Raw genomic sequence first — 13,624 nt, 5'->3', positions numbered from 1 at the left:
AAATGCACATCAATTTCAGCAATTTTTGTGAAATTCTGAAACTGATAAATCGATTGATTGATTGATTGATTGATTGATTGACAGGAGGCATCACTCATTGATAAGAGAGAGAGGGGGGATGAAAGAGGGTGTTTCCCCCCTTTTTCCTCGGCGCCGCCCCCTCCTCTGACGTCAGTGACGGAAGGACACAAAAAGAGGCTGCGCGCCGCCGCGCTCCTCACTCCTCCTCTCCCACGCACACACACACACACACACACACACACACTCGCCAGCCGAGACACCTGCCTCCACATCGCCGAACGGGGTTCCTCAGGCTGGGAGGAGGGAGGTTGTGTTTTTCAGCGGAGGAACTCGCCGGCGGCTCCACGCCAAAAAAAGAGAAAAACCCACTCTGTCACTTCCAGCAGGAAAGCGCGCTCCGTCCACGGAGCGAGTGAGGAGAAGCTGCCAGCCTCTGGAGGTGAAGGTGGAGGGAAGCGCTCCAGAACTGTGACCCCCCCCCGCCCCTGCCCCTTTCACCCCAACCGCCCCGGAGTCCCGTCTGAGAGAGGGGGAAACAAAAAGAAGCAGCAGATGTGACGCGGCGGAGAGAGAAGAACCCCCTCCCTTCCCTCCAGACACCCACCTCTCATCTGGGAGAACAATAACCGGCCTCCAGTTGGAGGGGGGAAGCTTTTGTGCGTCGCCGAGGAGAAGGAGGAGCGGGCCGACACGTTGACCCGCCGCAGGAGGTGGAGAAGAAGGTGGAGCGTCCGTTCCGCCCGACGCGCTTCAGTACTTGGACAGCTCCCGTGAGGAGGCGCGCCTCGGCTCTTCCTCCCGCCGGGGCGCAGCCATGCAGCCGGGCGGCCCCCGGGACGCCGCCCTCCAGCGGAAACAGCTCTTCGAGAAGTTCTGGAAGGGCACTTTCCAGGCCGTGGCCACCCCGCGACCCGGGAGCGTGATCGTGGCCAGCATCACCGCACGCCGGAGGATGAACGAGTGAGTCCGCACCTCTTCTTTTCCCAGCGCGTAAACACAACCGCCACGCGGTCAACAGTTGTGCGTATTTTGGTGTGTGTTTGAATTCCCATGACGCCAACTTAATCCTGGAATGTCCCGGATTAGTAATTACCGCTTGGATTGGAGGGAGGTGGGGCTCCTTTGTTTTTGCATGTGTCGTTTGTTGTTTCTTAAATCCAGGAAGTGATGAGAACGCAGTGTATTACATTCCTATGGTGAGAGGGCGGTGCAGTACCAGCGGTGGCCACAGGGGGCGCTGCTGAGCACGCAGTCCGCATTCTCTCGTAGATAATTGTCGCCTTGCTTCGATGAATGCAATGACCTTAAAGAAATTACCGGCGGTAACGCGGCTACTAACAGGTGCGTTATGTAAATCGCCATCACCACTATGTTTGTTTTGATTCAAGAGCGCCCCCCCCCCCCCCCCAGAGGGACGACCAAAATGGAATTACACCTGATGGGGATCAATAAAGTTTGATCTTATCTTAGCTTAGCTTCCCCTAAACTGGAGCGCCTGGTGGTAGCAGTGTGTGTTATCAGGCGCCTGTGGTTAGCGGCATGCTAACCTGTGATGGGCAAAAAATATTATAGAAAATGCAATAATGCAATTCTCAGATTGAGTGTTTTAAGTTAATTAATCTGGCTTTGTTTTGATTGTTTTTGTTGATTATTTACTTTGCTCACATTTAGCACTCTCCCAATATGCTTGAAACGTTTTCTTCTCGCTGATGCTAACTTGTGTAACAATAATTCCTCTTTGGGTGTCAAACTCCGCTGCCCAAAATGGTTCGCTCGTGCTAACGCCATAACTCTTAACCATCTCCGCTCTGCGGTTAGCCACAAGAGCGCAGCCTCAGCAAGCCTTATATATATACATATATATTTATATGTATTTTATTATTATTTTATTTATTTATTTATTTTTTTAACATCTTCACGGGCCGACTTCACTTCCTGCTCGCGCGACCTTTTTGAATTTTTTTTTTCCGTCAGTCTCTATCAACTCCCGCTTAATGTGAAATTAGCTATGCTAATGAGGATTAGCACGGGCCATTTGATCCAACATCGGCGACGGGAAAGACACACCGAACCGGATAATGTGTCTCTAGCGGCCTCCGTGAAGTCTCGGCGGGGGCGGGGACGGGGTCGGAGGGGGTCCGACGCGATCCGGACGGGCCCCGACCCCCCCGACGCCTACCTTCGGGGCAGCTTTCGCCGCAAATGATCCCACGGGAGAGAGACATGTGGCTGGATGACAGGAAGTGAGCATCCCTTTGGAGATGGCGGGGAACTCGAGTGGAGCGGGTGGAGGTTTGGGGTTAGCTGTCTCTTCAGCTTTAGCGTCTCCGGGGACGAACCTCTCCTTAAGTGGTTTTGCACGAGTGTGTGTGTGTTCACGCACACACACACACACACTTGTCCGGGTGACAGTGACGATGACGGTCGCATGGCAGGGGCCGGAGAGAACGGACGTCCCCCCAAGAGATAAAGAGAGAGGAAGATGTGACGTCTCTAATTTGCCCCTCCACCCTCCTCTACCCGTGTCTGTAAACGTAAGGAGACAGTAGTGTGTGTGTGTGTGTATGTGTGTGTGTGTGTGCAGAACGCAGAGGGACTTTTAGGGGTGATCATGATCCATAATAATGAGCCTTAAAAAACAAAACCAAACAACACCCAGGGAATGTGGACATAACGTGACCCCCCCTTGACTCTCCTCCCCAAACCCCCACGCTGGGGGAACATCATTATTCAATTTGGATAACGGAGAGGTGATGAACAATGGCAGTGTGTGTGTGTGTGTGTGTGTGCGTGCACAAGAGGCGTAGAGGGAGTGAATGGAGGAGACAGAAGGAGAGCCACGGGGAGATGTTTCATGTTCAATCAGCGTGAGTCTCTTTTTTTCTCTCCCTCCTCCTGTTGGAGATGTCCTCGCTCCTTTCCTCCTGCGATCCAAAGCGCTGGAGGGGCCCGAGAGCCACGGAGGGGTAATTAGAGTCCGCTGTTCGCTTCCCGCCCTCCCCTCGCCGAGGAAAAGGAGGAGGAGGAGGCCATTTCTCTCATCGCTCTGAGTAGGGGGGGGTGGGAAGCTTCTATCCAAACTATCATGACCCTGCAAGCTGTTGGGTTGCGGAGGGAAGGAAGAGGCATTAAAAATGCAACCTGTGACTCCGATGCCTTCACGTGCATCCGTGCAGGAGAGGATTTCCAGAAAGGAGGTTGAATTGATCCTATGAGTCCACGTGTGTGTGTGTGTGTGTGTGTGTGTGTGTGTGTGTATGTGTGTTGCTGTCGTGTCAGCGGGGTCTCGTCCAAAGCTGTGGCAGATGGCAGGCATGAGAGTGAATGGCAAGGGAGGATGTGTGTGTGTGTGTGTGTGTGTGTGTGTGTGTGTGTGTGTGTGTGTTTGGCGCTAACTGGAGCAGATGCTGGTTTAATGAGGAAGAGGGGAAGGGTCCGAGGGGGCTTGTACATTGACACCCCCGGCGGGAGTGTTGAAAGGAGGCGGACGCACCGTGAATGGATGGTTATCAATGTATTTATTGGCTTCTTATTGAACGCATGGACGGAAGCGATTGATGAATTGTGATCGGAATTCAATCAGTCGACATGATTAATAAATATCCGGATTCCGATCCCTTCCCAGTGAATAAATGTTAAAATAAAAATAATGCCACAATCGATACCCACATGGCAAATCCCATTTATCACCCGTTTATTCTATTTCTTATTATCTTTTCATACCGATTTGAAACCTCACTCTTATTCCTGATCACAGATAAAAACAAACATAAACAAGATACAAATCACTTTGTATATGAATTTTTTTTAAAACGCAAAGCACGATTCCAGCAAATTTTATCCTTGAAATACGAAAATAATTTCATGATACGAATACGAGAGCGAGAAAATCGGAATTAGATACTGGCGCCGTACGCGTCTAGCGAGCTCCCGCATCTCAAATACGCCTCATGACGCCGCCGCATCTTCCGAAATGGCGTCTTCTGAACGCCTCGCGGCTCCCGGCGTCCTTCGGCCACTTCGTCCGATCTCCTGTGTGGCACCGTTTTATTTATTTGTCCTTATTTTGTGTATTTTTTTACAATAATCACCAAAGTCCCAAAGAAAGCAAGTGATGAACCCAGAAAGGAGATAACAGCGTTTATTGGTTTTTCTATATTTATATTATATTTTTTCTATCTCTTTATTTTGTGAAAAACTCACGAAATAAGGATATACATATAGTAAAATAATTTTCTGTGATTTTACATGGGGAAAATGAATTTAAGATACGCAAAAAAAAATCAACATATGGACACAATTGAAACACATTAAATTCGTAGAGTAAGGGGCCGCTGTATATGTGTTTATATATGTTCACACACATGTATATATATATATTTTTGAGTATTGTTCTTGGAAGCGGTGGGATTCCAACGAGGAGCTGTTTCCTTCAGATAGTGATGGAATCCTTCCAGACTCCGGCGCGGCGCTGCAGAACGCCAGGAGGAGATATTTATTCTTTTGTTAAAATAAAGCTTTCTTTTTGAAATCGGGATGATTTTTCTCGCTGCTCGGGATCTTACTTTTTTTTTTTTCCTTTCTTTTTCTTTTCTTTTCTCCATCTTTTCATGCAGCTCCCCCTGTGGTCCCGCGGAATTCTCGGCTTTTAACACACACACACACACGCACACACACGCACACACACACACACACACACACGAAAACAAAGCAGAGGGAGTCTAATAATGAACTCTCACACACAGCGCAACCTCCAGCCAAGACCCCCATCCACCCCCCGACAATGACAGCCATGATTTAGTGATGGATGAGGGGGTTTTGTCTGCCATGATTCACCCCCACACACACCACACACACACACACACACACACACACACACACACACACAGATGCACACACAGACACACACCGTGTCCTCCTCTTCCTCACATCGAATCAGCATCTCCCTGCTCCCTCCGCTGAAGCATCTTCACAGCGAGCGGTAACTCTGCGGAAAGCGTAGGCTAGCCGAGCCGCTGCAACCAGATGTTGCCTGCAGCCCGTGTGTGTGTGTGTGTGTGTGTGTGTATGTTTCTCCGGCGTTTAGCATGTCGCTTAATTGGCAGCATGGATATCCATCCCAGCGCGGGTTAATCTGAACCCAATGAAGGCGCACGGCAGCAGAACAACACCTTACCGACTTTCATGACCTCCTGGAGGCTAAAGGCCGTCGGCGCTGTTTGCGCGCCATGTTTCAGGAAACGGGAATCTTTTAACCTCCCAAAATGTATCCTGCTACTGGTCGAGGTTCGTCACGTTGTGAAAGAAACAAGCATGACGGCCCTTAAAACGCGTGTCCTCCACGAACTGGAGGAGCTTTTCATTCTCAAGCTCATCTATGCTAACATTCTGTACGCAAACAGGTTTGCTAACGTTACGTACCTTAACATGTATGTCCGTTTTATATGTTGTCATTGATCACGGCTCTTGCACTTCCCATGCGCCCCTTACGTATCCTTAGTTCATGAGTGTGTCCACTAGAGGACAGTGCAGAGTTGACTTCCAAGTTTCAGACCACAGAAAGAGGTAGCGCAGTTGACGGCAGCCGTCTGTTAAACACATGTGGACGGAGAACGACTTCTTCTCCGTTCCTTTCGCTCGTAGCATTTGAGCATACTGTACAACACTGGCTACGCATCAAGGTTAAGAGCATTTAGCATTTAGCGCAAAATCATTTCTGACAGTTCTTACAAAGCTACAGTTTCTGTGGCTGTGAGATGAAGGAGCTTAGTGTACACAGGCTCATCTATGCTAACATTGTATCTGTAAACAGGTATGCTAACGTTACCTACCTAAACATGTGTGTCTGTTTTAAATGTCGTCAAAGATCACTGCCTTCGTACTTCCCATGCAAACTTTACGTTGCCATAGTTGTTGAGCAGTGTGTCCACTAGAGTGTGTCCAGCGTATTGTTCACTTCCAAGTTTCAGACAACAGAAAGAGCATCTCTCGCTAGTAGCACGTGAACGTACCGTACAACACTGCCCCTTCAACCTCTGGTGGTGCTGCTCCGTTTGCTGTTCTGACTACACATCAGGCAAGACATGAGGTTAAAGCAGGGGGGAAAACATTTAGCGCAAAATAATTTGGATTATTTATTATTTCATCAAGGGGCAGCAGTTGCTACGTTAGCAGATAGCTCATCACGGAACAGTCGGAATTCACTTCTGACTGTTTTTACGAAGTTTCTGTGGTCGTGAGATAAAGGAACTTAGCTTTCTCAGGCTTATCTATGCTAACATTGTATACGCAAACAGATATGCTAACGCTACGCACCTAAACATGTATGTCCGCTTTCAATGTTGTCATTGATCACGGCCCTCGTATTTCCCATGCATGCTTTACGTAGCCATAGTTGTTGGCCACGCATCCTGCAAGACATGAGGTTAAGAGCAGGATGGCAAACTTTTAGTACAAAATAATTAGGATTATTTATTATTTCATCGAGGAGCAACAGTTGCTACGTTAGCAGATAGCTCATTATGGAACTACAGCACAAAATAATTAGGATTTTTGAGGTTTTTTTATTTATTCTCGGCCAGTTTGGTCAATCTGGGTTATATTAGTCGGTAACCCCGGCAAATTATATAAGAAAAAGCATCGGGGTCGTCGGTCAGTTCACCACGTTCAACATTCCAAGGGGGAAGTTATTCACTTCCGAGTTCGAAGCATCTGTAAAACAACATCCCGGTGTTTTAACCAAAGTCGTGAATATGATTCAATCTCATCGCTGTCCAAGCTAAAGCGGACTCAAGCCTCAACCCGGCTGGGGTTCTGCCAACTTCTACCCGATTCTGGCTTCCCAGTCATTCCTTACATCCGGCGCCAGCGGGTAGCTTGAATCCAAGGCTCTTCCTGGAACCCCGCGTACCTGATTCTGCTACAACCGTGCTTCAGCTCGACACCCGAGACGATGCAAATTTTTCCAAAAAGCCTCTTCCGCGGTCTTTCATCGTCTTTCGAAACATCATCATATAAGCGAATGAAGAAATCTCTGCGGCTGCAGACGTCCCTTTAGCGGCGGCGTGGACGTACAGTATATATGATGACTTACTGAGCCATTTGTGGGGGGAGAGGGGGGGGGATAAGTCCTCCTGAGCTGAGCAGCAGAAGCAGCATTTTCAAAGATGAAAGAGGAGAGCCGAGGGTTAACCCGTTCCCCCGGAACGTGATTTGAAAAGCCGCAGTGAAGCCGAACCTGGAGTGTGTGTGAGGGGGGCGTCTGTCCAAGCTTTGCGGTCCACCTGGGGAAGGAAGTGCGGAGGCGCTTTTTCTGCAAAGTCCGACAACGTAAAGGTATTCGCCGCCGGTTCCCGGCCCTGAAGGTCAAGCAAGGACACCCGAGTAACCTTCCTGACCCCCCACACGTGGCCCGGAAAAGAAAATAACCTCGTGTCACAAGTGCACCTGCTGTCGTCCAATCACATCGGCCCAAATGTTTGAATTACTAACAGGCCACGGTGTCAAAATACAATAAATAAGTGAATAAAAATAACTGCTAGCTAGAAAAACAAGATACAAGCACAACTATACACACATATACATATTTTTTATCAGTTTTATTTTTTTAATCCTGACAAAAACGTAAAACAAACCCCCCCCCCCAAAAAAAAAATCAAATAAATAAATTATAAATTAATTATAAATAAATGAAATAAATAAATAAATATAAATAAATTAATTATAATTAAATTAAACAACACACATTTAACGCACACCTGAAAAAAGCCGTGCAGAAGGAGGGACAGGAAGTGAGCCGAGGCGAGGCACCCGCCAAAATAAAATGGTAAAAATGCTGAACGACAAACGCCTCCAGAGCCGTGCAAAGATTTTAAATGTTAAATATAAAATCATTCATCTTTCGCGCTGATGGCAGAAGCAGGGATTTTGTTAGAGTTGTTGTTTATGACGGAGGAATTACTGTAATTCCAGACATAACGGGATTATAATAAAAAGCCCAGACGGTGAGCGATCAGCGTGCACGACCCGGTTCTGCTCACGTTACATTAAAGAAAATACGTGACTGTCAAAAGATTTAGCTTTGAAGCATTACCTATTACTTGATATGATTATTTATTCTGAGCACATTTATGACAAATAGATGTATTAGGTTGATAGCGCAACACGCCCGCATTGTGCCGAATAAATAAAATAAAAATAAAACATTTCAGATGACATTTACTTTTTCCATTTAATTTCTTGTATAATGCTGTTGTAAATTCATTACTAAAAATTGCTGCTTGATATTTTTCAACATCCCATTTGCTCTGTTACAATCAGATCAGAAAGTTATTAGAATAAAAAAAGTTAAAGGGACTAGAATAAAAAAAAATGTAGAAATGGAGTCCAGTTATTCATATTTACCTGTACAATACAACAAAAACTTTTTTTTAAATGGTTTTATCATTTCAATAGGTACTTTTGTAAACTAATAGAAACAGTTTATTTATAAAGAAATAATTAAAAACTGGATTTCGCTCCACTGTTTACATTGATGTCTTCAGCTCTAGATGCATTTAATCTGAGTTGTTTTGACCATATAATCTGAAGATGTTAAAAAAAAACAACAAACTGATGACCAACTCTATTCTTACCCTGTTGTAAACATTAACGGGTGCAATTTTGTGCATAGAAAATATAAAAAAACACCTCAGCATGGTTCACATGTGACCGTAGGATGTTTGAATTTCCAGGATCTTCATCATCCCCCACCGTTCCACCCCAGAAGGCCCAGACGTAAAACTCCAAAAACATTAAATGGGAGTGAAAACCTTCAAGAAAAGCAAAAAAATCAGAAACCAACTAGTTTTAGAAGAAAGAAAACTGAGGAAAGCAAACCCTGTATCCCGGCCGGCTTCTAATTTTAATCCCCACCACTTTCATTTCCTGCAAGGCACGTCAGATCTGTAATAAACATATATACCTGTGTAATAAAGCCTCTAAATCACAGAACACCCAAGTTTTTTTTTTTCAAAATCCTAATAAGATTCGCACACACACACACACACACAGTTATTGCCACGCTGGACGGCGATCTGCCACGAGGAGGCACAATCTCCCAAACCCGTTGGGTTCTCATTAAAGATGTTCGACCGCCCCCTCGACCGTCAGCAGATTGGAAACGTCTAGAAAGAAGAAAAAAAAAAAACATAAAAGCTTATTTGGAAGTACACACACACACACACACATATTCTCAGTTTTGTCCCATTTCTATATTTTATTAATGTTTTATTCGCCGACCCTTTTCTGCCGCGGACCCCCTCGGGTGCTCGCCGCTGTCCCATTATTGAAACGGGAAAACTTATCAAAGTGGCTTAAATTAAATCATTTCAAGGCTCGCTGGCTGCCGCCTCTCGGCCCCCTCCGTCTTCACCCCTCCTCCGCCCGGCCTCGTTCCAGGAAGACGCCGCGGCGTTCATGTGAAATGGCTAACATTAGCATAAAGGGACGTTGGTGGGGGTTTGGGGGGTGATAGCGTGAACGGCTCAGGGCGTGACGGGTCGCGCTGCTTTGGTAGCAGTTTATCAGAAAAATGCGGTTCAATTCTTCCATTTTTTTAATTTCTTAAGCTGATGTGGGAGGTCAGCGGGACCATCTTTAGAGATGATCGACCGTTCACTCGCTCATTCACACGTCATATAGAGAAATGCAACCGTTCACCCTCTCATTCAAACACAAAAAGGCAGACTACCATTTATTCGCTCGTTCATTTGTCATATAGAATCATGCAAACATTCAACCTCTCGTTCACGCCTCACTTGGAGACATGCAGCCATTCACTCACTCATTCACAAATCATATAAAGACATGCAAAAATTCACCCTCTCATTCAAACATTATATAGACATGCAGCCATTCACTCATTCATTCACAAGTCATACACGTGCAGCCATTCACACGTCATTTCGAGACCTGCAAACATTCACCCTCTCATTCACACCTCAGAGACATGCAGCCATTCACTCACTCATTCACAAATCCTATAAAGACATGCAAAAATTCACCCTCTCATTCAAACATTATATAGAGACGTACTACCATTAACTCACTCATTTATATGTCACATAGAATCATACAAACATTCACCCTCTCATTCAAACATTATATAGACATGCAGCCATTCACTCATTCATTCACAAATCACACACACGTGCAGCCATTCACACGTCATTTCGAGACGTGCAAACATTCACCCTCTCATTCAAACATATAAAGACATACTATTCACTCATTCATATGTCATATAGAATCAAGCAAAGATTCAGCCTCTCATTCACACGGCGTATAGATGCAATCGGCCTTTCACCCTCTCATTCACTCCACATAGGGACTAACAACCATTCACTCAGTCATTCACAAATCAAGACATGCAAAGTTTCACCCTCTCATTCATGCGTCACAACGAAACACAAATCCATTCACCCTCTCATTCAAACATTATATAGAGACATACCACCATTCACTCCTTCCTTCATATGTCATATAGAATCATGCAAACATTCATCCTCTCATTCACACTTCAAAGAGAAAACAACCGTTCACTCGCTCATTCACACATCACTCGGAGACGCGCAACCATTCACCCTCTCATTTACAAATCATAGAGATTAATTCGATTTACTATTTCATTCATCATATAGAGTCCTGCAACCGTTCGTTCGTTCATATGTTGTACGGATACTCAACCATTCAGTCACTCATTCACATGTCAAAGAGAGACATGCATTCACTCATTCATTCACAAATAATGTAGAGATGTGCAAAGATTCACCCTCTCATTCACTCCTCAGCTGTGAATGACAGGGTGATGTTGATGTTAGCATTAGCAGCTAGCATTAGCAGCTAACATTCAATCCAACTCATCCCTATCACGTAATATACCCCTTTTTTTCTTTTTATTACACCCGAGTAATTGTGGTGATGTTTCCTGGGTGTTGCGTCTTTGCAGAACTAGCTTGCTAGCTCTTAGCCATTAGCTGTCAGCTGAAGTAACAGCACGGCGCAAGGGTTCCTGAAAGTCTGGCAGTCGGTGCGGTTCCATCTGCTCCTCCTCGCACGGAGTCCGATGAGCGGCTTCGCTGTCCGTCGTCTCTGAATCGAAACATCCAGGCGGACGGGTGAGACGGCGAGCCTCATGGCTGCACGCCAGCGCAAACAAACCCGGCGGCGTCTCTTTTATGTAACGGCCAGCGTCAGACTCCAGCAGCCCTGTTTCACCGCGCCGGTGTAATCCGTCACGGCGAGCTAGCGCCATCAACTGCCTTCGCCGGGACTTCGTGCCGGCAGGGATGAAATCCTGATGGCAGGATGGGCGCGAACCGCCTCCCTCTCGGCTCTGAGCGCATTTTGTCCCCCGACTCCACTCGGCGTGCAGCCGGAGGTGAAGGTCAAACTCAAGGTGATGGCGCGGCGGGTGGGCAAAGCGGGTCGAGCGTCCGCTGGCTCATGTTTACGTGTCATTTCCACCCCCGGCTGTGGCCGACGTTGTCGTAAATGACCATGGCGACCGTCGGTTTCCCATCTTTCCCCGGTTTGTGGCGGGCGAGTCAGCTGCGCCGCCGTCGCGCCTTGGGTAACGTCTTGCTTTCCTTGCGCCGTCTTCTCGCTAGCTTTGCGGTTTACGCTAGCAAAGCGCGTGAAGGGCGGTTCAAGAAATTTGACTTTCTGCATCAACCTTCCTTTTTGGAACATTAGCTTACAATTTTCTTATTTAGCCTTCAAAATATAAGCACCTGATCTTAAATGATCTTCACTTATTTCCCATTTAATTAAAAAGTTCACGCTTTTGACTTGCCCCCCCCGCTGCCATCTCTCATTTTGACAACCATCTGTTCCGTCTTCGCCGACCTGCAAGAAGTCATCAGAGAAGGTTGTCGCTTTTTCGTCTTTTTTTTCCTTCCTTTCACGCCGCGTCAGCGGCCCAGACCCCGCCGGCGCGCCGTTCACCCCCCCGCTCCTCGCCGACGCCTCATTTCTTCCCATTAATTAAGTCCATTCCGGGCCGGCGAGCCGCTCGGCCATCATACTGCGGAGGGGGGAGACGGGCGTGACAGCGATGAATAATATTCAACCCACTTTCAGCCGTTTATAAAGGTCATTACATCATTATTACAGGATGATGTCACTATGAATGATCAGGAAAATGATAACGACGCTTGACTAAAAACGTAAACACAACGTTCTAATTCAACTCAATATTGCTAACCCTTAGCATCCGTGCCGCTTCGCCGCTAAGAACACAAATCGTCACTTTTCAAGTGAACGTTTTACAAACCAGTAATTATAACAACAAACCAGTTCTCTGTGAGTGAAAGGAAAAAATAAAACTCAGGCAGCAGGGAGATATTTGTAGATCTGCACATTTTAATTTTATTTTAATAGGACGCTGCAATTAACATTTATACTTTCACGTGTTGTTCGGGAAGCCTTCATACATGCTATAAGCTAATTACAGAAACGTTAAAACGGCGTTAGATCTATTTTAATTGCTCTGATCCGTCGTCTAGAACAAACACGTGGGAGACACAAAGCAGAAGCTCATTCGCGCGGAAAACCATTAAATATTTAGCCGTTTATGAGAATAATAGATCAATAAATTTCATACTTATCTATTTACGTCTTTCTGAAATAAAAAAAGAAAGACGTGCGACGAGATGTCGCTCCGGCTGCAAAACGGATAAAAGTTTTAATGATAAAGAACGCGACGGTGGATGAATAATAAATGAAAAAAAAATCTAAAATTAAATAAGATACATAAGCAAATAATAAAGGTGTCATAACCCAGTTGGGCTTTGTGTTGTAACAGGATTATTACAGTTATTACAGCGTTATTGTTCGATCCCAGGATCAGGCGGATGAAGCTGATTGGCCGGTTCAGTGTGTGTGTGCACTAATTATCCAGAAGTGATCGGGGCGATCGGGGAATATTCTCACCCCTCATCATTGGAAATGTGATTAATCCGCCGCTTGGTGTTTTTTTTTTTTTTTCTTAATTCTGGATATGAGTGGGAAGAAGTTTTATTTTCGGTCCTGGGTCGATAAAAGAGCCGGTTATCACCGTCTCTCTCGCTCTCTGTGGAAAAAAAAACATGAAAGCGTCTCCGATAGCCGCCGTAATTAAACTTTTTTTTTTTCCGTTTGTGTGTGTTGGGGTGGCGGCGGGGGGGTATTCAATCTAAAATGAATTCGGCGGCGCCCTTGCAGGAAACGGAGGGAGAGCGGCTTTGTCTCGGCGCTCGGCGTCGCCGCCGAGAGAGGGAAACGCCGTTTAAGGAGCGAGTGGCGGGAAAAACCACGGATCTGACGAGGAGCGACGCGGCGGATTAAACGCTTCGTCTTTGATCGGAGCGGCCCGGCGCTCCGCCGCCTTTTGTCCTCGTCTAAATGAGTTTCTAGTTCTGCTGAAAGGCCGCTGAATTATTAAGACCCCGATAGAAGTTGGACTTTTTGATTCCTCCCCCGAAGCAGCTCGCTGTGGGAACCTTCCACGGATAATCCGGGGATTGCTCTGTAAACGCGGTCCAATCGGCGTCCGGAGTCAGGTGACAGGAAGCAGGAAGTCCTC

The 13,624-nt window shown here is 46.4% G+C and overlaps 1 protein-coding gene across 1 annotated transcript in view; it reads left to right on the top strand.

Moving 5' to 3' along the window:
• Positions 1-242: 242 nt before the first annotated feature.
• srrm4 (serine/arginine repetitive matrix 4) overlaps positions 243-13,624 on the top strand; it is a 50,177-nt gene continuing 36,795 nt past the window's right edge. The window contains exon 1 of the mRNA XM_086169902.1: positions 243-981. Coding sequence (XP_086026028.1) covers positions 836-981 — 146 coding nt within the window. The 5' untranslated portion in view covers positions 243-835. The remainder of the gene's footprint in view (positions 982-13,624) is intronic.

Source organism: Fistularia commersonii, chromosome 22 (genome assembly GCF_037954325.1).
Source record: "Fistularia commersonii isolate RoL2024-O1a breed Wild chromosome 22, RoL_Fcom_v1.0, whole genome shotgun sequence".
Classification (NCBI taxonomy): Eukaryota; Metazoa; Chordata; class Actinopteri; order Syngnathiformes; family Fistulariidae; genus Fistularia; species Fistularia commersonii.
This window is presented reverse-complemented; position numbering and strand designations above follow the sequence as displayed.